Genomic DNA, 26,446 nt, shown 5'->3' with positions numbered 1-26,446 from the left:
TGGCCCTTGAAGTCCCGGCAACTGAGCCCTATTTGTGATTATTTATTTCCTGCTCCTTCCAAATCATATCAATTTAATCTCCTGAAGAAAATGACAAAGAAAATGAAAATAATAAAAACAAAGGAGAAATTAAGAGTAAGAACATTGCTTGTTCTGGGTGTAATTTATAGTAATGTTACCTGGATTTCAGTAAATCCATGGTGGCCATGTGAAATTTTCATACTACATCCAGTTAAAACTACAATCATAGATATTGCCCTTCCAGTTCAATTGTATCTGGAGAAGCTTCTTGAACTGTATAACACCAACCTGCATACATATAGTGCTTTAACATAGTAATGCCCCAAAATACTTCACAAAACAGGAGTTGTGAAAACAGATGCCAAGCCAGGAAGGAAGATGTTGAGAGGGTGGACAAAAGCTAGGTCAAAGCAATGGATTTTGTAAAAGATTCTTAAAAGTTAGAGATGTGCAGGTTTAGAGAGAGTGCTCCACAAAGTAGAACCGAGGTGACAATGTTCTGCCATCAATGGAGGAGCGAAGAGATTATTCAGGAAGACATTCAGAGCTAGAAGAAATTGGGGAAGGCCAATAGAGGGATTTATTACGTAATAGTTACAACACAGTAACAGGTTATTCGGCCCAACAGGTCTATGCCAGTGTTTATGCTCCACATGAGCTTTCTCCCACCTTTCTTTATCTAACCACACCCATCGATTTCTTCATCCTTTGTGTGTTTATCTAGCTTCCCTTTAAATCATTTATGCTAGTATTCTTGAAGTAGCAAGTTCCACATTCTAACCACACTCTACGTAAAGAAGATTAGAAACATAGAAAATAGGTGCAGGAGTAGGCCATTCGGCCCTTCGAGCCTGCACCGCCATTCAATGAGTTCATGGCTGAACATGCAACTTCAGTACCCCATTCCTGCTTTCTCGCCATACCCCTTGATCCCCCTAGTAGTAAGGACTACATCTAACTCCTTTTTGAATATATTTAGTGAATTGGCCTCAACTAGGATTCTTCCAATAGGTATAACCTCTCAGTGCAGGTATCATCCTAGTAAATCTTTTTTGTACCTTCCCCGGGGCATCTATATCTTTTTTATAATATGAAGATGAGAACTCTTCACAGTACTCCAAGTGTGGTCTATCGTGGCAAGGCAGCATTTGTTGCCCATCCCCAATTGCCCTCGAGAAGATGGTGGTGAATCGTCTTCTTGAACCGCTGCAGTCCATGTGGTGAGAGGGAGTTAAAGGATTTTGACCCAGCAACGAAGATGGAACGGTGATATATTTCCAAGTCAGCATCGTGTGCAAGGTGGAGGGGAACTTGCAGATGATGGTGCTCCCATGCATCTGCTGCCCTTGTCCTAGGTGGTAAAGGTCGCAGATTTGGGAGGTGCTGCCGAAGAAGCCTTGGCGAGCTGCTACAATGCATCTTGTAGATGCTACACACTGCAGCCATGGTGTGCCTGTAGTGGAGGGAGTGAATGTTAAGGTGGTGGATGAGGTGCCAATCAAGCGGGCTGCTTTGTCCTGAATGGTGTCGAGCTTCTTGAGTGTTGTTGGAGTTGCACTCATCCAGGGAAGTGGAAACTATTCCAACACACTCCTGACTTGTGCCTTGTAGATGGTGCAAAGGCTTTGGGGAGTCAGGAGGGGAGACATTTACCACAGAATACCCAGCCTCTGACCTGCTCTTATAGCCACACTATTTATGTGGCTGGTCCAGTTAAGTTTCTGGTCAATGGTGACCCCCCCAGGATGTTGATGGTGGGGGATTTGGCAATGGTGATGTGAAGGTGGTTAGACTCTCGCTTGTTGGAGATGGTCATTGCCTGGCACTTGTGTGGCGTGAATGTTACTTGCCACTTATCAGCCCAAACCTGAATGTCGTCCAGGTCCTGCTGCATACGGGTATGGACTGCTTCATTTTCTGATGAGTTACGAATGGAACTGAACACTGTGCAGTCATCAGCGAACATTCCCACTTCTGACCTTATGATGGAGAGAGGGTCATTGATGAAGCAGCTGAAGATGGTTGGGCCGAGGACACTGGTCTGAGGAACTCCTGCAGCGATGTCCTGGGGCTGGGATGATTGACCTCAGCTAGAGTATTGTATCTAATTCTGGGCACCACACTTTAGAAAGGATGTCAAGGCCTTGGAGAGGGTGCATAGGAGATTTACCAGAATGGTACCAGAGATGCAGAAATTCTGTTCTGCAGATAGACAAGAGAAGCTGGGATTATTCTCCTTAGAGCAAAGAGGGTTAAGGGGAAATTCAACGGAGGTGTTCAAAATTATGAGGCGTCTTGAGAGTAACCAGGGAGAAACTGTTTCCTCTGACAGGTGGGTCGGTAACCAGAGGACACGGGTTTAAGAAAATTGGAAAAAATAAAAAGCTGGGGGGGAGGGGGAAGGAGAGAGAAGAGTAAAATATTTTTGTTTCTACTTAGCGAGTGATGATCTGGAATGCTTTGCCCCAAAAAGGTGATGGAAGCAAATTAAACATAAACTCGCACAAGGAAATTGGATATATACTTAAAAAAGGAAAAAAATGCTGGGCTATGAGGAAAGATCAGGGGAGTGGGACTAATTTGTAGCTCTTTCAGAGAGCCAGCACAGGCATGATGAGCCAAATTATCTCCTTCTGTGTATGATTCTATGTAGAATGTACCCCCTTGTCATTCAATGAAAATCTTGAAGCAAAGAACATCAACTAGATCCTGAAGATAAGAGTGTTGCCTGGAATGAATTGATGGAGAGGAGTGTGTGTGAACAATGGTAGGTTCAGATCAAAAAAAGTTTGTTGTAAACTTGTAAAAGATCTCTGCCATATATTAACTCGAGATTATGATAATGGAGGAATATCTAAAAAAAACTACAATAACAAGGATTGATACTGACAATGGGGCGGGGGGGGAAGAAACTGAAGAAGTTGTCAGAATTCAGCTCATCTTTATAGTGGAAAGTGTCACCAGGGGTACATGGCATAAAATTCTTAAAGGAGCAGATTTATGTTCTGTGAAGATGTTGATGCCTACTTTACTCCTGCTTCCTCTGTCTTTATTCGTTAGTGGATTGACAAATGAAGAATGAAAAGTTTAATATGTAATGAAGGACGTGGGAGAATTAATACAATGATCAGAGTTGTGCTCTGTCTTATGCTTTATGATGTTATCTCTGCAACATAATTGCATCGATCACATACCTTATTAAAATTGAGTCGCTGGTCCAGTGGATTGAGTGTATTAGCTGTTGCAGCTGCCGTTAGCTGAGCTGTAAGGGCCTGTAGTTGGACCACAAGCCCAGCATCAAGAGCCTGAAGCAGAGAAGGTTGAGGTTTTTGCTGCTGCATCTGAAGACTCTGCACCAACTGCTGGAGCTATAGACAAAGAGGAAATTAAAATGCAACAGTTTTACATATAGAAGTATAGAATTCATACCACAATAATACTCTCTCTTCTGTAACATTTGAACAAATGTATCTGATAGTGGGAATGAAGCCAAATAAATTGAGAACAGATTTTGTAGCAAAAGCATGCTAAGTGTGGGAAGTATTAAAACTTCAGTTTCGTGACATAGATTTAAAACTAAATGATCAGGCTAACATGGGGGCACCTATATTTTGAATGACCACACTATTAAATAAAATGTGAATTCTTGTATCTTAGCTGGTTAGTATGTGGAGGCACTAAATATTCTTCCTAGAGGAAGAGCTAGAAAATTAGAGGGAAATCTAAATCCCACTTGTGCACTCATCATGGGGAGTCCCTCGGAATCGATGAGGACTTGCTTCCACTCCCAAAGTGAGTGCTTTGGTGGCTGAACAGTCCGATACGAGAGCCACAGACCCTGTTACAAGTGGGACAGACATTCGTCGAGGGAAGGGGTCGGTGGGGCTGGTTTGCCGCACGCTCCTTCCGCTGCCTGCGCTTGACCTCTTCATGCTTTTTGCGTTGAGATTCTAAGAGCTCAACGCCCTCCCGGATGGACTTTCTCCACCTCGGGCGGTCTGCGGCCAGGGTCTCCCAGGTGTCAGTGGTGATGTCGCACTTTACCAGCGAGGCTTTCAGGGTGTCCCTATAATGTTTCCGCTGTCCTCCTTTGGCTCGTTTACCATGAAGGAGCGCTGCATAAAGCATTTGCTTAGGGAGTCTCGTATCTGGCATGCGTACTATGTGGCCTGCCCAGCGAAACTGATCGAGTGCGGTCAGTGCTTCAATACTGGGGATTTTAGTCTGGACGAGGACACTGATGTTGGTGCGCCTATCCTCCCAGGGGATTGGCAGAATCTTGCGGAGACATCGTTGGTGATATATCTCCAGCGACTTCAGGTGCCTTCTATGCCTCAGATCCATACAGGAGGGTGGGTATTACTACGGCCCTGTAGACCATGAGTTTGGTGGTAGATTTGAGAGCCTGGTTTTCAAACACTCTTTTCCTCAGACGGCCGAAGGCTGCACTGGCGGCGATGCTGAATCTCTGCATCAATGTCTGCCTTTGTTGATAAGAGGCTTCCGAGATATGTGAAATGGTCCACATTGTCCAGGGCCACACCGTGGATCTTGATGATTGGAGGGCAGTACTGTGCGGCGGTGACAGGCTGGTGGAGGACCTTTGTTTTACGGATGTTAAGCGTAAAGTCCATGCTTTCTTTTGCCTTAGTGAATACATTGACTATATCCTGGAGTTCAGCCTCTGAATGTGCACAAACGCAGGCGTTGTCCACGTACTGCAGTTCAATGACAGAGGTTTGGGTGATCTTGGACCTGGCCTGGAGGCGGCGTAAGCTAAACAGCTTCCCACTGGTTCTGTAGTTTAGTTCCACTCCAGCAGGAGCTTGTTGATTGTGAGGTGGAGCATGGCGACGAGGAAGATTGAGAAGAGGATTGGAGCGATAACGCAGCCCTGTTTGACCCCGGATGTGGATTGGGTCTGTAATGGATCCGTTGGTAAGAATCACAGCCTGCATGTCATCGTGAAGCAGGCGAAGGATGTTGACAAACTTTTGGGGGCATCCGAAACGGGAGGAGGACTCACCATAGACCCTCACGGTTGACAGTGTCAAAGGCCTTTGCAAGATCAAAAAAGGCCATGTATAAGGGCTGGCGCTGCTCCCTGCATTTTTCCTGCAACTGTCGCGCTGCAAAGATCATGTCTGTTGTGCCCCGTAGGGGACAAAATCCGCATTGTGATTTCGGGAGGAGCTCCTCGACCACAGGGAGAAGACGATTGAGGAGAACTTGAGCGGCAACTTTCCCAGTGGCTGATAGCAGGGAGTTTCCCCAGTCGGACTTGTCCCCTTTTTAAAAAAATGGTCAGAATCATGGCATCTCTCAGATCGCCCAGCATGCTGTCCTCCCTCCAGATGAGAGAGATGAGGTCATGTATCCGCGCCAACAGCGCCTCTCCACCATATTTTAGCGCCTCAGCAGGGATTCCATCCGCATCCGTAACCTTGTTATTCTTGAGCTGTTTTATGGCTTTGCCTACCTCATGCAACGTTGGAGTTTCACTGAGTTGGTGGCGGGTCGCATGCTGCGGGATGGAGTCGAGAACCCGAGTCAAAGGCAGAGTCTCGATTGAGGAGATCTTCAAAGTGCTCCTTCCATCAGGCCCTGACAGCCTCGGTGTCCTTGATGACTGTTTCCCCATTCTTGGCCAGGAGTGGAGTGGGGCCTTGGGAGTTTGGACTGTAGGTGGCCTTGGCTGCAGCGAAGAATCCTCGCATATCGTGGCTGTTGGCAAGTTGTTGTATCTCCTGTGCTTTCTCCATCCACCACCTGTTCTTTAGGTCCCGGGTTTTTTGTTGGATCTGAGCCTCGAGCCGTCTGTAATGTTGTTTTGCAGCTCCCGAGTTGGGTTGTTGCTTGAGGCTCAGAAATGCTTTGAGTTTGCTATCTATTAGTTCTTCGATCTCCTGATCATTTTCATCAAACCAGTCCTAATGTTTTCTGGTTGAGTGACCAAGTGTCTCTTCACAGGCACTGGTTATAGAGGCCTGGAAGGCAGACCAAGTGCTATGGGGATTCAGCATCTCAGGGTCATCAAGGCACGCCAGATTGGCTGTGAGGCGCTGGCTGCATAGGGCTCTCTTAGCTGGGTCTCTAAGTACCCCGGCATTAACTTTTTTGCAGAACTGCTTCTGCTGTCCCCTCTGCTTTGGGGCAATGTTAATGTTGACGATGGATCGGATTAGGCAGTGGTCTGTCCAGCAGTCGTCAGCTCCTGTCATGGCGCGGGTGATGTGCACATCCTTGTGATCCCTGGCTCGGACGGTGACATAGTCGAGCAAGTGCCAGTGTTTGGAACGAGGGTGTTACCATGATGCCTTGTATTTGTCCCTCTGGCGGAACAAGGTGTTGGTGATGAGGAGTTCATGTTCGAGACATTTTGTCAGGAGTAGGGTACCACTGGAGTTGGCTTTCCCTACCCCCTCTCTGCCAATCACGCCTCCCCAGAAGGCTGTGTCTTTGCCGACCCTGGCATTAAAATCACCCAGGAGGATCAATTTGTCACCCATGCGGGACAAGGATGTCTCGAGGTTGGAATAAAAATCCTCTTTAGCCTCATCCGTTGCATCGAGTGTAGGAGCGTACACACTGATGACTGTGGCACATTGTATTACCCTATCTCGGAACCAAAGAGTCATGAGGCGTTCGTTAACCCCACAGGGGGAGTCTTTGAGACGGTCGACCAGCTCATTCTTGACGGCAAAGCCGATGTTCTGCCTCTGGTTTCCCTTTCCAGAAGGTGGTGTACCCTCCACCATGTTCCTTCAACTGGCCTTCCCCTGCCTGCCGGGTCTCGCTTAGGGCAGCAATGTCAATGTCGAAACGTCTGAGTTCCCGGGCAACTATGGCGGTGCGGCGTTCCGGCCTGTTGCTGTTGGGATTGTCCATGAGGGTCCTGACGTTCCAGGTCCCGAACTTCATATTGACGAAGTGGAAGATGCCTGTGCGTGAGTTCTTTTAACATGGGGTGGCCGTTGCACACTGGCAACCACACGGGCTTAGCTGAACAAGGTCTTGGTCCAGTGGCAAGGGGGTCCAAGACAACTGGAGACCAGGCACAGCTCTATAAGCCTAATTGCCTACGGCGAAATGTTGGGCGCAAGCTCGGCGCCGAGTAGCGCCATTGATGGTAGATGGCCCGAGGCTTGGTTGAGGGGGCAGGCATTAGGAACGTGACTTCCAAAGTTATTTTAAAAGTTAAAAGTTGATAGAAACTTTTGAAATAAATTGGGAATTTTTAAAGAGTTGTTACAAAGTCTAAGATGTAAATCAATAATAGGTTATAAAAGTTTCCCAAGTTTAAAAAGTTTCTAAAGATTGTTAAAAAGTCAAAGATGTAGATCAATATTAGATGTTTAAAAGTATTTTGATTAAAAGACTAAAATGTAAGTTTTAAAAGTTATCCCATAAAGATTGATTAAAAGTTTAAAAATTAATTAAAAGTTGGTCAGAAGTTTAAGACGTTGGGTTGAACGCCGCCACCAAGGTCCCTTCGGCCGGTTCAGCGCCAGCCTGGAGTCCCTTCAGCGGGTTGAATGCCGGCCTCAGAGTCTCTTCGGCCGGTTGCACGTTCCCCCAATCTGTCAGCACAATGAACACCTGCTGTGCGACCACAGGGATAGGCGTGCGCAGGTGTGGTATCCTTTCGTGCGGGATGGCCTGGGACCGGTGTGGTGTCCTTTCGGCCGGCGCGGGGTCCCCCCGGCCCGGGACAGAAGCGGCCGGCGTGTTACCCGGCTTCCTCACCCTGGAGAGCGGGGTGCACTAACAGCTCCTTATTAAGCAACACTGGTAGTGATATGGGAGCAGGGCACCTGTGTTGGTCTCAAGCAAGGGACAGTATGAAATGCAAGGAGACCAGAAGAAAGTGGAGAAATGAAAATCCTAATAAATAATTAAGTCCTATATTTTAGGACACCACAGTGCAGAATGTTTTTAAAAAAAAATACATTTGCACCTTTCATAAATATTATATTATTTGAATGGTTAGAATTTACTGTTCTATAATATACTATTAGAGCATAAACACATATCATGCTTTTCCAAATAATCAAAACAAATTTGGTTTCTTCAAGCCTAAATGAGCCCCCAGAAAACAAGGTATTACATTTTCAAAAAAAAAAAGCTAACATTTGCACCATTTTGTGTTTACAGTGTATTGAAAGACTAGAACCAAGAAATGGTGAGTTTTGAAGAAAGGTCTTCACCCAAATCGTTAACCTCCACAAATGCTGCCTGATCTGCATTTTCGGCTTTTGTTTCAGATTTCACCAGCACAAAACAGCTAACCCCGCAGCAGCACAGACCGACTGGGAAGATAAGTAAAAAGAATCAACGTGTGACGTCACAGGAAAGCAGGGAAGTGATTGGTTGGTGAGTTTTTCTCTGCTTTCTTGGGCATTGGTTTAAATTAAGAACTGGGATTAAAAACAAAACGTTGAAATCTTCAAAACCGAATGAACTAAATACATAAGAGATCGCAGGGCAGGCGATGTGTTTACTGCTGTTGCATGTGGGAGCTGGTTGACCCAATAGAGGCCCACAGCATCCACATCTGCAGCTTGAGGAACTTTGTGCTGACACGACGACAAAATCAGGTAGGGGGAGAGTTACCTGGACGCTGTGTTCCAGGAGGCAGTCACACCCCTTAGATTAATTCATTCAAATTTGGTCTGTGGTCAGGGACAGGAGAGTGTGACTTGAGCGAGGCAGGTATGGGGACCCAATAGGTAGAAAACATAGAAAATAGTAGTCGGCCATTCGAGTCTGCACTGCCATTCAATATGATCATGGCTGATCCTCTATCTCAACACCATATTCCCGCTTTTTCCCCATACCCCTTGATGACTTTTGTTTCTAGAAATCTATCTATCTCCCTCTTAAATATATTCAGTGACTTGGCCTCCACAGCCTTCTGTGGCATAGAATTCCACAGATTCACCACCCTTGGTGAAAAAAATTTCTCCTCATCTCGGTCCTAAATTTCCTACCCCGTATCCTGAGACCCCTTGTTCTCGACTTCCCAGCCAGGGGAAACATCTTCCCCGCATCCAGTCTATCCAACCTAGTCAGAATTTTATACATTTCAATGAGATCCCCTCTCATTCTTCTAAACTCTTGTGAATACAGGCCTTGTCGACCCAATCGCTCCTCATACGACGGTCCTGCCATCCCAGGAATCAGTCTGGTGAATCTTCGCTGCACTCCCTCTATGGCAAGTATATCCTTTCTTAGGTATGGAGACCAAAACTGCACACAATACTCCAGGTGCGGTCTCACCAAGGCCATGTACAACTGTAGTAAGACATCCTTGCTCCTGTACTCAAATCCTCTTGCATTGGTTTAAATTATGAGCTGGGATTAAAAACCAAAAGGTAGCGATGGAGGAGTTTCAGCCCTTGCAATTGTCTAACAGGTACGAGATTCTTGCTCCCTGTGTGGGAGAGAGCAGGGACTGCAAGGAGGATGAACAAACTGATTGTAGCACCGTGGTACAGGAGGCCATTCAAATGGGGGGGGGGGGGGGGGAGTAAAAAGAAATGTAGTGGTAGGGGATATATCATTAGGAGGATATTCTTTGTTCTCTGCAGCCAAGAGCGTGAATCCCGAAGGCTGTGTTGCCTGCCCGATGTCAGGGTTAAGGATATCTCCTCTGGGCTGGAAAGGAACTTGGGAGTGGGAAGGGGAAGATCCAGTTGTCGTGGTCCATGTAGGCACCAACGACACAGGTAGAACAAAGAGGTTCTGCTGAGGGAGTGTGAGCAGCTAGGGGCTAAATTAAAAAGCAGAACCACAAAGGTAATAATCTCTGGATTACTACCCGAGTCATGAGCAAGTTTGCATTAGGTAAATACGATCAGAGAGTTAAACATGTGACTCAACGACTGGTGTGGGAGAAATGGGTTTCGGTTCATGGGGCACTGGCACCAGTACTGGGGTAAGAGGGAGCTGTTCCGTTGGGGCGGTCATCACTTGAACCTAGGACTATAGTCCAATCGAATCGAATAACTAAGGCTGTAGAGAGGGCTTTAAACTAAACAGTGGGGGGTGGAGGGGGGGGAAGAAGAGGGAAAAGAGGGTTCAGGTGAGCGGAAATTAAAAAAATCAAAGAGCAAAGAGAAGGCAATAGAGTAAGGTAGCACGGTGGAAAGTGATAACCAGTGTGACAGGAAGGGACAGAATGTATAAACATAAGAATCTATCAGAAATTGGGGACAAAGCAGGGAAAAATGATTTTAAAAAATTAAACTCTACCTGAATGCACGCAGCATTCATAACAAAATAGATGAGTCGATGACATATGATCTAATAGCCATTACAGAGACGTGGTTGCAGGGTGACCAAGGCTGGGAACCGAATATTCAGGGGTATGAGACAATTCGGAAGGATAGACAGAAAGGAAAAGGAGGTGGGGGGTAGCACTGTTAATGAAGGATGAGATCAGTGTAGTAGTGAGAAATTATATTGGCTCAGAAGATCAAGATGTAGAATCAGTTTGGGTGGAGGCAAGAAATAATAAGGGAAATAGGTAGACGTAGTCTATAAGCCCCCTAACAGTAGCTACACTGTTGGATGGAGTATAAATCAAGAAATAATGGAGGCTTGTAAAAAAGGAATGGCAATAATCATGGGCGATTTTAATCTTCATATTGATTGGACAAATCAAATTGGCTAGGGTAGCCTTGAGGAGGAAGAGTTCATAAAGGAAACCATCCCGGATACACTCGAACAGTACATTGTGGAACCAACCAAGGAGCAGGCTCTCTTAAATCTGGCACTGTGTAATGAGACAGCATTAATAAATGATCTCCTGGTAAAGGACCCTCTAGGAGAGAGTGATCACAGCATGGTTGAATTTCAAATTCAGTTGGAGAGTGAGAAATTTGGATCTCAAACCAGTATGCCCCGACCTTAAATAAAGGAAACTACAAAGGTATGAAGGTAGAGTTGGCTAAAGTGGACTGGGAAAATAGATTAAAATGTGAGACGGTTGATGAGCAATGGCGGACATTTAAGGAGATATTTCATAACTCCCAATAAAAATATATTCAAGTGAGAAGGAAAGACATCGAGAGGAGAGAACCATCCGTGGCTAACTAAAGAAATAAAGGATGGTATCAAATTGAAAACAATGGCATACAAAGTGGCCAAGATTAGAGAGGCCAGAGGATTGGGAAACTTTCAAAAAACAGCAAAAAACAACTAAAAAAATAAAGAGGGGGAAGATAGATTGAGAGTAAACGAGCAATAAATATAAAAACAGATAGTAAGAGTTTCTACAGGTATATAAAAAGAGAATGGGGAATTAATAATGAGGAACAGGGAAATGGCAGAGACCTTGAACAAATATTTTGTATCTGTCTTCACGGTAGAAGACTCTAAAAATATCTCAATAATGGATAAACAAGGGTCTAAAGTGAGGGAGGAACTTAAAACAATCACTAAAGTAGTAGTACTCGGTAAAATAATGGGAATAAAGGTGGACAAGTCCCCTGGACCTGATGGCTTGCATCCTAGGGTCTTAAAAGAAGTGGCTGCAGAGATAGTGGATGTATTGGTTGTAATCTACCAAAATTCTCTGGATTCTAGGGAGGTCCCAGTTGATTGGAAAATCGCAAATGTAATGCCCCTATGTAAAAAAGGAGGCAGCTAGAAAACAGGAAACTATAGACCATTTGGCCTAACATCTGTCGTTGGGAAAATGCTGGAGTCCATTATTAAGGAAGCTGTAGCAGGACATTTGTAAAAGCATAATTCAATCAAGAGGAGGCAGCATGATTTTATGAAAGGGAAATCAGGTTTGACAAATTTGCTGGAGTTCTTTAAGGATGTAATGAACAGGGTGGATAAAGGGGAACCAGTGGATGTGATGCATTTGGATTTCCAGAAGGCATTCGATAAGGAGCCACATAAAAGGTTACTGCACAAGATTAAAGCTCACGGGGTTGCGGGTAATAGATTAGCATGGATAGAGGATTGGCTAACGAACAGAAAAGAGTTGGGATAAATGGGTTATTTTCCGGTTGCCAAACGGTAACTAGTGGGTGCATCGTGGATTAGTGCTGCAGCCTCAACTATTTACAATCTATATTAATGATTTGGATGAAGGGAACAAGTGTACTGTAGCCAAGTTTGCTGATGATACAAAGGATGGAAAGGCATGTTGTGAGGACACAAAAAATCTTCAAAGGGATATAGACAGGCTAATCGAGTGGGCAAACATTTGGCAGATAGAGTATAATGTGGAAAAGTGTGAGGCTATCCACTTTGGCTGGAAAAATAAAAAAAGCAAATTATTTAAATGGAGAGCAATGACAAAATGCTGTCATACAGAGGGACCTAGTATGCAGGTACAGCAAGTAATCAGGAAGGCAAATGGAATGTTGATCTTTATTGCAACAGGGATGGAGTATAAAAGCAAAGAAGTCCTGCTACAATTGTACATCATCATAGGCGGTCCCTCGTATCGAAGATAACTTGCTTCCACACCAAAAAAGGGGTGAGTTCACAGGTGTTTCAATGAAGGACCTAATATTCCAGGTCCCAAACAATATGTTGAAGGGTGGAAGATGCATGTGCGTGGCTTTTTTTTTTAAAAATGTGTGGTGGCTGTTGCACACTAGCCACCACAAGGGCTTGACAGAGCTAGGTCTTGGTCCAGTGGCAAGGATTAACTAAGACAACTGGAGACCAGCTCTGCTGCACAGACCTAGTGCGCACACATATCGCAGTGTGGGCTGGCCCATGCTGTCCCTGGGCCCTCGCCTTTTCTGGGCCTCGAACCCATGCCTCTCCTGGGCACCAATCATGTTGTTCCACGATCACTCGCTGCTCCTTCGCCCCGACCTCGCTGCTCTTGCTGTACCTGCCCACGCTCCAATCACCGACCTGGGACTTGGTGACGTCCAATCCAGTCATCCTCTTCACTGCCGTCGCCCTGTTGCACCAGCTCACGCTGCTCCCTGAAGTGCTATGTCCAGGGACCGTTCGCCTTTTACAGCCCCGACTTTCCACTGGTGTTTCCTCGCAGGTCGGGGCCACTCGACTTTTACAACTGTACAGGGTATTGGTGAAGCCACACCTAGAGTACTGCGTATAGTTTTGTTCTCCTTATTTGAGGAGGGATATATTTGCATTGGAGGCAGTTCAGAGAAGGTTCAACTCAGTGATTCCTGAGATGAAGGGGTTGACTTATGAGGAAAAGTTGAGTAGGTTGGGCCTCTACTCATTGGAGTTTAGAAGAATGAGAGGTGATCTTATTGAAACATCTACAATACCGAGGGGGCTCGACAAGGTAGATGCAGAGAGGATGTTTCCCCTCGTGGGGGAATCTAGAACTAGGGGGCATAGTTTCAGAATAAGGGGTCACCCATTTAAAACTGAGATAAGGAGGAATTTCTTCTCTGAGGGTTGTAAATCTGTAGAGATAGACAGATTTTTGAGTGTTAAGGGAATGAAGGGTGATGGGGAACAGGCAGGGAAGTGGAGCTGAGCCCAAGATCAGATCAGCCATGATGTTATTGAATGGCGGAGCAGGCTTGGGGGACAAAATGGCCTACTCCTGCTCCTATTTCTTGTTATGTTGTTTTTTCCAGCATCTGCAGTATTTTGCTTTTCGTTTTCAAAACAGTTAATCAAGGTTTACCTTCTAGGACAGTATAAAATAATTTAAACATTTACTGTGCTTCCATTTTAGCCATCCTGACAATTAAACACAAAGACCTCACCCCCGCCCAGTAGAACAAAAGTCAGCATAAACTGCTCAACTGAAGTGTAACTACACTTTAATAACTGCAAACTCAGCATAATCTGTTTCTTGGATCATTCCGAACATGCAAAGTAGTTTCAGTATTGGGGACAGAGTGTAAACTAGGTACAGCTGTAATAACTCTTACAACACTCAACACCTCCCCAAACACACAAATGCATACACATAGCAGTGTTTATTTGCACCAGTAGGTTGGACCAGATTTCTGATTGGTCCCCCGGAGGACAAGACACACCCAACAGTTTGTCCAGCAGTGTAAGTTGATCCTGCCTGCTGCAGAGCAGTCTGGAATGTGTAATTTGATCCAGTCTTGTCACGCAGTCTACAGCAAGTAGAAATGAACATCCTTCGTTATCCTGTTATCTAGCTTTCTGAAATTGTAATTATGGTTGCCGTTGGCTGCTAAAATAAGACTTTATACTCTAATAAGTGGGTTAGTTAATTATTTGGCGGTGTGTTTTTTTTCCCTTCTGGAAGTAATAAAAATTCTTCCATTCATAATGAAGGGACTGTGTGTATGGTGGATGAGTGTACGCGGGGTGTGTGCACAGTTCATATCCAACCTTCTGACACACAAACGAGTTCACACTGGGAAGAGGCCGTTCACCTGCTCCGTGTGAGAGAAGGGATTCATTAATTTATCTGGTTGGAAGAACGCGATACACGTCAACGGTGGATCACATTCTCACTCTCATTGCTGCCCCCCCTTTGGACCTGGATCACATTCTCTCCCCATCCCACTGTTCTCTCCGTACTCTAACCACATGCCCCCCCGCCTCGAGCTCCTGAACTTCTCCCCTGCCCTGCCAAATTCCTAACTCTTGAACCCCACCTCCCCCACCCTAAATACTTGACCTTCTCGGCCCCCACGAGTTCCTGACTTTCTCTCCCTCTCACGAGTGCCTGACCTCACTCCCACGGGTTCTTGACTTTCCATCTCCCCGCCATCACCCCACCCCCCACAAACGAATTCCTGATCTTCACCTCTAACACCCCCCACCCCAGTTCCTGTTCTCCAATCTACACCCCCAGTATCTGACCACTCCCCAGAGTTCCTGACTTCTCTCACCAACACCCCCCATCCCAGAGTTCGCTGACACCTCTCCTTCCCCCCCCACCATCCCCGAGTTCCTAACCACTCCCCCAATTTCTGACCTCTGTATCCCTTCCCTGCCTGCCTCGCGATCCCGAGCTCTCTTCCCCCTCCCAAGTTCCTGACCTCTCTCTCTCCCCACTCCCCCTGCAGTTCCTGACCCCTCTCTTCCCCCCCCCCCACCCCCCGCCCTAGTTCCCGACCTCTCTACTCCGCCTCCGGAGATCCTGACCTCCCTCTGCCCAAGCCCCTCACTCCCCTCCCCCCCTCCCCCCCCCCCCCCCCCCACCACCCCCACCCAAGAGCTCTTCTCCCCACAGGGAACGGAAGAAAGCGTGGTTGTGGCCGCAGCCAGATGCAAGCATGCAAGGACCTCCAATGCGCATCTGCAGCCACAATGTTGTGCGCACATGAGTGGTTCTGGTGAAGGTAGGAAGTTTAGGCTCAGTCATCCATATGGTGCGCATGTGCAGAAGACCATGTGCAAATAATCAATGTAACATTTGTACTTCAATGCATGCATTTGGAACATTGACATGAAGCACTCCATCTAAAAAGATCACGCTCCAAATGTAAGTAAACTATTTTTAACATGTCAAAAAGATCTGTAACTATACCAGCAATTATCAATACATACAAAATTGGCAGATGTTATACCTGTTGACCCTGGGGACTCTGGAGAAGCTGTGCAACAGCAGCAATTGTATCTGTGTTGGACAGCTGAGAGATGGAGGCCCATGCATCAGGTAAATTCTGCACATTAGCTGGAGTAGCAGGCGTGGCTGGAGTTCCTGGAAAATAAAATATTTGCAACCATACAAATTTGTATTGTTTGATGTAAAACGTACAGTTTCTAATTGAAGAATAAAGCAAAACCAGCAATACCACAGCACCATCTCTCCATGAAATGCAGGAACTGATTTCCTGCATTCAATGAACCATCCACATGCACAAATAATGAATCAGCATACTTTGGCAATATAGTCTCATCTGTAATAGAGTGAATGCATCTTTTCAGTTCCATTAGGTCAGAATCCTGATTTTTAAGTGACCATAAGAACACAACATAAGAATTAGAAGCAGGAGTAGGCCATACAGCCCCTCAAACCTGCTCCGCCATTCAAGAGCATGGCTGAACTTCGACCCCAGCACCACTTGCCCACCCTACCCCCATATCTCTTGATTTCCCTGAAGTCCAAACATCTATCTATCCCAGCCTTGAATGTACTCAATAATTCACCATCCACTGGGATAGAGAATTCCAAAGATTCAGTGAAGAAATTACTCCTCATCTCAGTCTTAAATGGCTGACCACTATGACTGCATACAAAATTGGCAGATGTTATAACCTGTTGACCCCGGGGACTCTGGAGAAGTCGTGCAACAACAGCAATTGTATCTGACCATATGACGCGTTTCCCAAATTGCAACAGTGACTGCACTTCAAAAGTATTTAATTGGCTGTAAAGCGCTTTGAGACGTCCGGTGGTTGTGAAAAACCATGGCGGCCTCGAACTGCGACAGACCATCAGCGGCAGTTCGGGGCCATAAAAGGAGTGGCGAGCGGTGGCCATGAGCAGTGTGGCGGCATACCACTGCAAAATACAGCACAAGCTGGTGCAGAAGAGCGACGGCAGCGAAGAGGGACATCATCAAGGACCAGGTCGGTGATTGGAGCGTGGGCAGATACAGCAGGAGCGGCGAGAGATTGTAGCAGGACGTGATCGGGGGTCAAGGAGAGGAGAGAGTTCGGGGCCAGAAGAGGCGAGGGCCCAGGGGCAGCACAGGCCAACCCACACTGCGATATGCGTGCGCATTAGGTCTGTACAGCAGAGCAGGTCTCCAGTCGTCTTGATTAACCCTCGCCACTGGACCAAGACCTAACTCTGTCAAGCCCGTGTGGTGGCTAGTGTGCAACGACCATCCCATGTTAGAACACACAAGCATCTTCCACCCTTCAGGATGCAGTTCAGGACCTGGAATATTAGGTCCTTCATTGAAACACCCGTGAACTCATCGTTTTTTGGCGTGGAAGCAAGTCATCCTCGTTTCGAGGGACTGCCTATGATGATGATGACGACGATGATGACGACTGAGACGATGGCCCCTAGTCCTCGGCTCCTAAGTCGAGGAAAAAACCTTTCAGCATCTATCCTGTCAAACACCCTCAGAATCTTTAATGTTTCAATGAGATCATTTCTCATTCTTCTAAACCCCAGACAGTATAGGCCAATCTACTCAAGATCTCTTTATAGGATAACCCTCTCATCCCAGGAATCAATCGAATGAACCTTTGCTGCATTACCTCAAAGTATATCGTTCCTCAGATAAGGGGACCAACACTGTGCACAGTACTCGAAGTAGGGTCTCACAAAAGCTTTTACGCTTATACTCCAGCCTCCTTACAATAAAAACCAACATGCCACTTGGCTTCATAATTGCTTGCTGTACCTGCATGCTAACTTTCTGTATTTCCTGTACGAAGTCACCTAAATCTTTCTGAACACCAACAATTAATAGTTTCTCACCATTTAAAAAGTCTGTTTTTCTATTCTTCCTCTCAATGAATAACCTCACATTTCCCCATATTATGGGCCACAAGTTTCCACAAAGTGCGCCTAAAAAAATCCTCGGTATTCTCCACCTACCTGCAGGTCCTCAGCGCAGCCAGCACGAGCTGTGGGGGGGGGGCGGAGCCAGGTCCCTGCGCTGAAAACAGTGCCGGGACCTCTACAGTGGGCACGCAAGTGCAGTAGCTCCAGGCGCTGAACTGTGTGGGAGGGGCCCTAAGCACGCAGCCCCTAGCCCTGGCTGAATGGCCTCACTGGGGCTGCGTGAATAAGGCTCCTCCCACGGCCAGCTCCTGCTCCCCCCCCCCCACAACCAGACCCGACACTCACTCACTCACTCGCTCCCCCCCCCCCCCCCCAGCCTCCGGACCAGACCCGACCTGACACCCGCTACCCCCCTGCCTCCGGACCAGACTCGACACTCGCTCCCCGCCCCCCCCTGCCTCCGGACCAGACCCGACACCCCCCCCCCCCCCGACTGGACCCTCCCCGCGCTCCTGTTCCCGCTCCGCCGTCCCTCCCCGCCCCCCCCAGACGCGACCTGCGCTCCTGTTCCCCCCCCCCCGGACTGGACCCGACCCGCGCTCCTGTTCCCGCTCCCCGCTCCCCCGACTGGACCCGACCCGCGCTCCTGTTCCCGCTCCTCCGACTGGACCCGACCCGCGCCACACTCCTGTTCCCGCTTCCCCCCCCCCCCCCCCCCCCGTTTGGACCCAACCCGACCCGCGTTGCCCCCCCCCCCCCCCCAACCCCACTGGACCCGACCCGACTCCCGCTCGCGGACTGGATCCGACCTGACCTACCCCCCTCTCTCCCCCGACCCAACCCAACGCCACCTACCTGTAAATCTGGTGCTGGGGACGGGCCCTGCCCGAAGTCTCGGGCCGGCCCGTTCAGCCTTCGGTCCCGAATGGCCTGCCTGAAGCACTTTCACACAGGTAGGAAGATGGTTTATTTAATCTTTTCTTTGCTTATAAATGTTTATTCAGGTTGGATTTATTTGTATAATATTTGTAGACGTATAAATAAGGATTTATTATAGAATTTAATGACTTCCCTTCCCCCCCACCTCGTTCTGGACGCCTAATTTGTAACCTGTGTCTGATTTTTTAATTTGTAGAACAGTTTTTTTCAGTTCTACAAAAATCTTCACTTGTTCCATTCTACTTTAGTTTGGGGTACGTTTTCACTGTGGAAACTTTCAAATCAGGCGTCAGTGGCCGGACACACCCCCTTTTGAAGAAAAAATTCTGTTCCAAAGTAGAACTGTTCTACCTGACTAGAACTGCAGAAAAAAAAATGTGGAGAATTGCGATTTCTAAGATAGTCCGTTCTCCACCAGTTGCTCCTAAAAATCAGGCGCAAATCATGTGGAAACTTGGGCCCTATACTCCATCTGCCACTTTAATAACCAGTCTATATCCCTTTGCAGGCTCTTGGTGTCCTCTTTCCCACCTAACTTTGTATCGTCAGCAAACTTGGATAGATTGTACTTGGTCCCTTCATCCAAATCATTAATAGATTATAAATAGCTGATGCCCAAGCACTGATCCCTGCAGCACCCCACTAGTTACAGCCTGCTAACCGGAAAATGACCTGTTTATCCCTTCTGTTTTCTCTGTTAACCATTCATGCCAATATATTACACCCATGAGCCCTAATCTTACTTGGTAACCTTTTATGTGGCACCTTATCGAATGCCTTTTGGAAATCCAAATATACTACATCCACTGGTTCCCCTTTATCTATTTTGCTAGTTACATCCTCACAAAAAACTAATAAATTCACGATTTTCCTTTCATAAAACCACGTTGACTAAGCCTAATCATATTATGGTTTTGTAAGTGCCTTGTTACCAATTCCTTAAGAATGGATTCCAACATTTTCCTGATGACTGATGTCAGGCTAACAGGCCTGTAGTTCCATGTTTTATCTCTTCCCTCCTTTCTTGACTAGCAGGGTTACATTTGCTCCCTTCCAATCCGCTGGGCCTGTTTTAGAATCTAGGGAATTTTGTATGATCACAACCATGCAGCCATGATCTCTGCAGCCACCTTTTTCAGAACTCTAGGATGTAGGCCATCAGGTCATCAAGTACTTTTTCTCTACTGATATTAATTACTTTTAAGTTCCTCACTCTCATGAGCCCCTTGGTTCCTTTGGTATGATTTTTGTGTCTTCTACTGTGAAGACAGATACAAAACATTTGTTTAAAATCTCTGCCATTTCCTTATTCCCGATTATAATTTCTCCTGTCTCAGCCTCCAAGGGACCAACGTTTACTTTTGCTACTCACTTCCTTTTTACATACTTGTAGAAGCTCTTACAATCGGTTATTATATTTCTTGCTAGTTTACTCTCTAATCTATTTTCTCCCTTATGAATTTTTTGGTCATTCTTTGCTGGTTTCTAAAGCTTTCGCAATCCTCAAGCTTACTACTATTCTTTCTAACATTATAAGCCTCTTTTAATCAATACTATCTTTAACTTCTTTAGTTCGCCATGGATGGATCACTTTTCCCGTGGAGTTTTTAATTCTCAGTGGAATGTATGTTTGAGAATTTTGGAATATTTCCTTAAAAGATCTATATCCTAACTCCATTCATCCGCCTTGGCTCCAAATCCGTTAATGTCATTGGCTAGCAAGAAATCTATTAATCTCAGATTTAAAATTATTAACTGACGTAACATCTACTGCTTTTTGTGCGAGTTTCGCACTTCTACCACCCTCGGCGTGAAGAAATGTTTCCACAATTCTCTCATGAATGCCCTGGCTCTGATTTAATGATTTGTCCTCGACTCCCCCCACCAGCAGAAAAAGTTTCTCCCTATCTACCCTATCAATGCCTCTCAAATTCCTAAATCACCTCCTAACCTTCTATGTTCCAGGGAATACAAACCTAGTTTATGTAAATCTCTCTGCATAATATAACCCTTGGAGCTCTGGTCATTCTGGTGAATCTGCGCTACACTCCTTCCGAGGCCAATATATCCTTTCTAAGGTGCAATACCCAGAACTGTGGAGCACTCCAGATGTGGTTTAACCAGGGCTTTGAATAGCTGTAGCAAAACAGCTATATAATTATAGCACCGTACAACTACATTTTAATGATTTGTTTAAATGGACCCCTAAATCTATTTTGACCTCCACTATTCCGAGCTTTTCACCATTTGAAAAGTACTCGGATCTATCCTTTTTTGGTCTGAAATGGATGACCTCACACTTGCCGGAGTTGAAATCCATCTGCCACAGTTTTGTTCATGAACTCAACCTATCAATGTCCCTTTGTAATTTTATACTTCCGTCTACCCTACTCACCAATCTTTGTATCATCGGCAAACTTGGATATATGGCTCTCTATTGTTTTATAAAAGTCATTAAAATAGGGTGAATATTTGAGGTCCCGAGCACAAATCCTTGTATGACCACTAGTCACTTCTTTCCAATTTGAGTACATACCAATTATCCCTACACTCTGTTTTCTACCACCTAACCAATCTCCTAACTAGGTCAATAATTTTCCTTCAATTCTATGCGCTTTAATCTTACATAACAGTCTTTTATATGGAACTTTACTGAAAGCCTTCTGGAAGTCCATAGAGACTACATCCATACACATTCCTGTTTACTTCCTCAAAAAATTCAAATAGGTTCGATGGACCATTACAAATCCATGTTGGCTCTCTCCAATCAGCTCAAATTTCTCTAAGTGTTCAATCACTCTATCTTTAATTACAGATTCCAATCATCATCATAATAGGCAGTTCCTCGAAATTGAGGAAGACTTGCTTCCACTCTAAAAGTGAGTTCTCAGGTGACTGACTGTACGGTCCAATACGGTGGGACAGACAGTCATTGAAGGAAAGGGTAGGTGGGGAGTCTGGTTTGCTGCACACGCCTTCAGCTGCCTGCGCTTGTTTTATGCATGCTCTCGACGATGAGACTCGAGGTGCTCAGCACCCTCCTGGATGCTCTTCCTCCATTTAGGGCGATCTTTGGCCAGTGATTCCCAGGTGTCTGTGGGGATGTTGCACTTTATCAGGGAGGCTTTGAGGGTGTCCTTGTAACGTTCCCTCTGCCCACCTGGGGCTTGCTTGCCGTGTCAGAGATCCAAGTAGAGCGCTTGCTTTGGGAGTCTCGTGTCCGGCATGCGGACAATGTGGCCCGCCCAACGGAGCTGGTCGAGTGTGGTCGGTGCTTCACTGCTGGGGATGTTGGCGCGTCTATCCTCCCAGGGGATTTGCAGAATCTTGCGGAGATGTCATTGGTGGTATTTCTCCAGTGATTTGAGGTGTCTGCTGTATATGGTCCATGTCTTTGAGCCATACAGGATATCACTACAGCCCTGTAGACTATAAGCTTGGTGCCAGATTTGAAGGCTTGATCCTCGAACACTCTCTTCTTCAGGTGACCGAAGACTGCGCTGGAGGCAGTGTTGGACCTCGTCGTCGATGTCTGCCCTTACTGATAGTAGGCTCCCAGGGTATGGAAAGTGGTCCATGTTGTCCAAGGCCGTGCCATGGATTCTGATGACCGGGGGGGGGGGGAATGCTGTGTGGCAGGGTCAGGTTGGTGGAGGATCTTTGTCTTACGGATGCTTCGTGTAAGGCTCATGTTTTCCTATGTCTCGCTGAAGATGGCTTGGAGTTCAGCCTCTGAATATGCACAGACGCAAGCGTCATCCGAGTACTGTAGTTCAATGACAGAGGATGGGTCGGTTTTGGATCTAGCCTGGAGGAGACAAAGGTTGAACAGGTTCCCACTGGTTCTATAGTTTAGTTCTACTCCAGCAGCAAGCTTGTTGAGCGTGAGATGGAGCATTGCAGCGAGGAAGATGGAGAAGAGGGTTGGCGCAATGACACAGCCCTGCTTGACCCCGGTCTGGATGTGGATTGGGGCTGTGGTGGATCCGTTGGTCAGGATCACGGCTTGCATATCGTCATGGAGCAGGCGGAGGATGGTGATAAACCTTTGGGGACAGCCGAAACGGAAGACACTCCATAATCTCTCGCAATTAACAATGTCAAAGGCGGCCATGTGCAAGGATTGGTGCTGTTCCCTGCATTTCTCTTGCAGTTGTCACGCGGTGAAGATCATGTCCATTGTACCCTGTAGCGGACGGAATCCGCACTGTGACTCCGGGAGGAACTCCTCAGCCACAGGGAGAAGACGGTTGAGGAGGATTCTAGCGAGGACTTTCCCACTGGCCGACAACAGGAAGATTCCTCTGTAGTTACCGCAGTCAGACTTGTCCCCTTTTTAAAAAATGGTCACGATTATGGCATCTCAGATCTCCAGGCATGCACTCCTCCTTCCAGATGAGAGAGATGAGGTCATGTATTTGAGCCAATAGTGTCTCACCGCCATACTTTCTGAGCAGGGATTCCATCTGCCCCCGATGCCTTGTTGTTGTTGAGCTGACGGATGGCCTTTTCTACTTCATGCAGGGCTGGGATTTTGCCGAGATGGTGGCGGGTAGCATGCTGCGGGATGGAATCGAGGACATTCGTGTCAAAGGCAGAGTCTCGATTAAGGAGATCTTCGAGGTGCTCCTTCCAGCGGGCTCTGACTGCCTCGGTGTCCTTGATGAGTGTCTCCCTGTTCTTGGCCAGCAGTGGGGTGGGGCCTTGGGCTGTAGGTGGCCTTGACTGCAGTGAAGAATCCTTGCATGTCATGGCTGTCGGCCAGCTGCTGAATCTCCTGTGCTTTTGCCATCCACCATCTATTCTTTGGGTCACGGGTTTTTTGTTGGATCTCAGCCTTTAGCTGTCTGTAGAGCTGCTTTGCTGCTCCCGAGTTAGGTTGTTTTAAGTTCAGAAATGCCCTGCGCTTGTGGTTTATTAGCTCCTGGATCTCCTGGTCATTCTCATCAAACCAGTCCTGGCGTTTCCTGGTTGTGTGACCGAGCGTCTCTTCGCAGGCACTGGTTATGGAGGCCTGGAGGGCAGACCAAGCGCTGTGGGCACTCTGCATCTCGGGGTCAGAGGGTTGCCAGGTTGGCAGTGAGGCGCTAGCTGTATAGGGCTCTCTTAGCTGGCTCTTTGAGTGCCCCGGCACTGATTTTTCTGCGGCATTGCTTCTGTTGCCGTCGTCGCTTTGGGGCTATATTAATGTTGACGACGGAACAGTGCTCCGCCCGCAGTCGTCGGTTCCTGTCATGGCGTGGGTGATGCGCACATCCTTGCGATCCCTCACTCGAATGATGACGTAGTCGAGCAGGTGCCAGTGTTTGGAGCAAGGGTGTTGCCACGATGCCTTGTCCTTGTCCCTCTAGCGGAACAAGGTGTTGGTGATGACATGGTCGCGTGCTCGGCATTTTGTCTGGAGCAGGGTACCGCTGGAGTTGGTTTTCCCTAGCCCCTCTCTGCCGATCACGCCTCCACAGAGGTCCGTGTTCTTACCGACCCTGCCGTTAGTCATCGAGGAGGATCAGTTTGTCGTCTGTAGGGACGCGGGACAGGGATTGTTCGAGGCTGGAGTAGAATGCCTCCTTGGCTCATCTGTTGCGTCGAGTGTTGGGGCATACGCACTGATAACTGTGAGGTGAGCTGGAGAGTCATGAGGCGTTCGCTAATCCCGCAAGAGGAGTCTCAGACAGTCGACCAGCTCGTTTTTGATTACGAAACCAACTCCATGGAGGCGGCATTCTTCCTTTGGTTTGCCTTTCCAGAAGGTGGTGTAACCTCCACCTTGTTCTTTGAGCTGGCCTTCCCCTGCCCGCTGGATCGCGTTTAGGGCAGTGATGAAGACATCGAAGCATCTAAGTTCCCGGTAAACGATGGCGGTGCAGTGTTCCCGTCTGTCCCTGTTGGGGTTGTCCATGAAGGTCCTGATGTTCCAGGTCCCGAACTTCATTTTGAAGGGTGGAAGATGTCTGTGCACGAGTTCTTTTAACGTGGGGTGACCGCTGCACATCGGCTACCACACGGGCTTAGCAGAGCAAGGTCTTGGTCCAGTGGCAAGGGGCTTCAAGATGACTGGAGACCAGTCTCTACTGTATGGGCCTTGTTGCCTACGGTGGTGTGAGAGATCTGAGGTGTGATGAGCGAAGGGGATGAGAGACACTGGGGTCCTGCTCCATTTTAGCTTCTCGAAGGGTCGTGGGAGGTCAGAGATTCTAATAACTACCCCGCAATAGATGTTTGACTAACAGGTCTATAATTTCTTGGTTTCTCGCTCTCATCTTAAATAATGGAGTTACATTTGCAATTTACTAATCTAAACAGACAAATCCTGCTTCGAGAGCGCGCATTGGAAGATCATGGCTAAAGCATCTGCAATTTCTTCACCTACTTTCTTTAAAACCCTGGGATGGTAACCATCAGGTCCTGGGGATTTATAAGTGCCATATTTTTTCTAATACTGTTTTCTTGCTTACGTTAACTTTAATGCTTTCCAGTCCTTCATTCATTATTGCCTGGAATGTCAGGTCTCAGCTCATTTAACCAATCTTGATAACTAAGATGCTTTAAACTGGGAAATCTAGCCATCCCCCTTTGCACCCTTTTCAAAGCCTCAATATCAACCATCATCTGAAAGAACCAAAACTGGACACAGTATTCTAACTGAGGCCTGACTAAGGTCTTGTACATTTACAGCACAGGAGTTCTCTGCAATACAGGCTGAAGAGCTGAGATATACAATACTGAGGTGCGACAGCAGCAGCACTGGTAGGAGGATGTAATTACAGCAGGACAAGTCTACAAAGCCAGTTTCCATTATCAATGTAAACACAAAAGCTATGCAGACACAAATATTTTAATAGAAATTAACAAAGAAGGCTATTGAGCCCATTTGTGTCTGTACCGGCTGGAAGAGAGCTAACCAGCCTAATCCCACTTTTCAGCTTTTAGTCCGTAGCCTTGTAGGTTATGGCACTTCAAGTGCACATCCAAGTACTTTTAAATGCGATGAAGGTTTCTGCCTCAACCACCCTTTCAGACAGTGAGTTCCAGACCCTCACCAGCCACCAGGCAAAAAAAACTTTCTTCTCAACTCCCCTCTAATCCGTTAATACTTTAAATATATACAGAAGCAGCGGACCTGCGTGGGAGCAGCAGCGGGAGCCGAGGTGAGGCGGAGCGCTTAAAAGGAGCGCGGCGAGTCCAAGCCCGACAGAGGCAGCGGACCTGCGGGGGAGCAGCAGCGAGGCGGAGCGCTTAAACTAGGTTGGCAGGGGGATGGGAACCTGAGAACAGATTCAGTAGGGAGCGGAGTAAAGCTGGAATTGGAAAGTAAAAATGTAGAAAGTGAATTAGAAGGACAGAGGAAACAAGGGCTCGGAAGTAATTAACAAGGAGGTCTGGCTATACAAAATGATATATACTTCACTGCAAGGAGTATAGCGAATAAGGCAGATGAGCTGAGAGCACAGTTAGATACTTGGGAGTATGATATTATAGTTATTACAAAGACATGGCTAAACGAGGGGCAGATATGGCAGCTCAACATTCTTGATCTTCAGACGGGATAGAGAGGGGGGTAAAAAGGAAGGGGGGAGGGGTCCAGTATTGATTAAATAAACAATTACAGTTGTGAGAAGGGATATGGTCAAGGGATCATCAAATGAGGCCATATGGGTCGAACTGAAAGACAAAAAAGGGGCAATCACACTCCTGGGAGTATACTACAGATGCCCAAACAGTGAGAGGGAAGAAAGAGCAAATATGTCGGCAAATTTCTGAGAAGTGCAAAAACTATAGGGCAGTAATAGTAAGGGGATTTCAACTATCCTAATATTAACTAGGACAAAATTAGTGTGAAGGGTATAGAGGGTGCAGAATTCCTAAAATGCATTCAAGAGAACTTTTTTAGCCAGTATGTAGTAAGCCCAACATGGGAGGGAGCGGTTCTGGATTTAGTTTTCGGGAATGAAGCTGGGCAGGTGGAAGGGGCATCAGTAGGAGAGCATTTAGGTGCTAGTGACCATAATTCAGTCAGATTTAAGGTAGTTATGGAAAAGGGCAAGGATAGACCAGGAATCAAAGTTCTAA

General features: G+C 46.8%; 1 protein-coding gene across 1 annotated transcript in view; it reads right to left on the bottom strand.

The window, feature by feature from the left end:
- tiam2a (TIAM Rac1 associated GEF 2a) overlaps window positions 1–26,446 on the bottom strand; it is a 144,119-nt gene that overhangs the window by 28,319 nt on the left and 89,354 nt on the right. The window contains exons 6-7 of the mRNA XM_070890980.1: window positions 15,540–15,673; window positions 3,216–3,389 (exon numbers count right to left, since the gene is read on the bottom strand). Of these exons, the coding sequence (XP_070747081.1) occupies window positions 3,216–3,389; window positions 15,540–15,673 (308 nt within the window). The remainder of the gene's footprint in view (window positions 1–3,215; window positions 3,390–15,539; window positions 15,674–26,446) is intronic.

Source organism: Pristiophorus japonicus, chromosome 9, assembly GCF_044704955.1.
Source record: "Pristiophorus japonicus isolate sPriJap1 chromosome 9, sPriJap1.hap1, whole genome shotgun sequence".
NCBI lineage: Eukaryota > Metazoa > Chordata > Chondrichthyes > Pristiophoridae > Pristiophorus > Pristiophorus japonicus.
The sequence above is the reverse complement of the archived record's forward strand: the minus strand, read 5'-3'. Positions and strand labels throughout refer to the sequence as shown.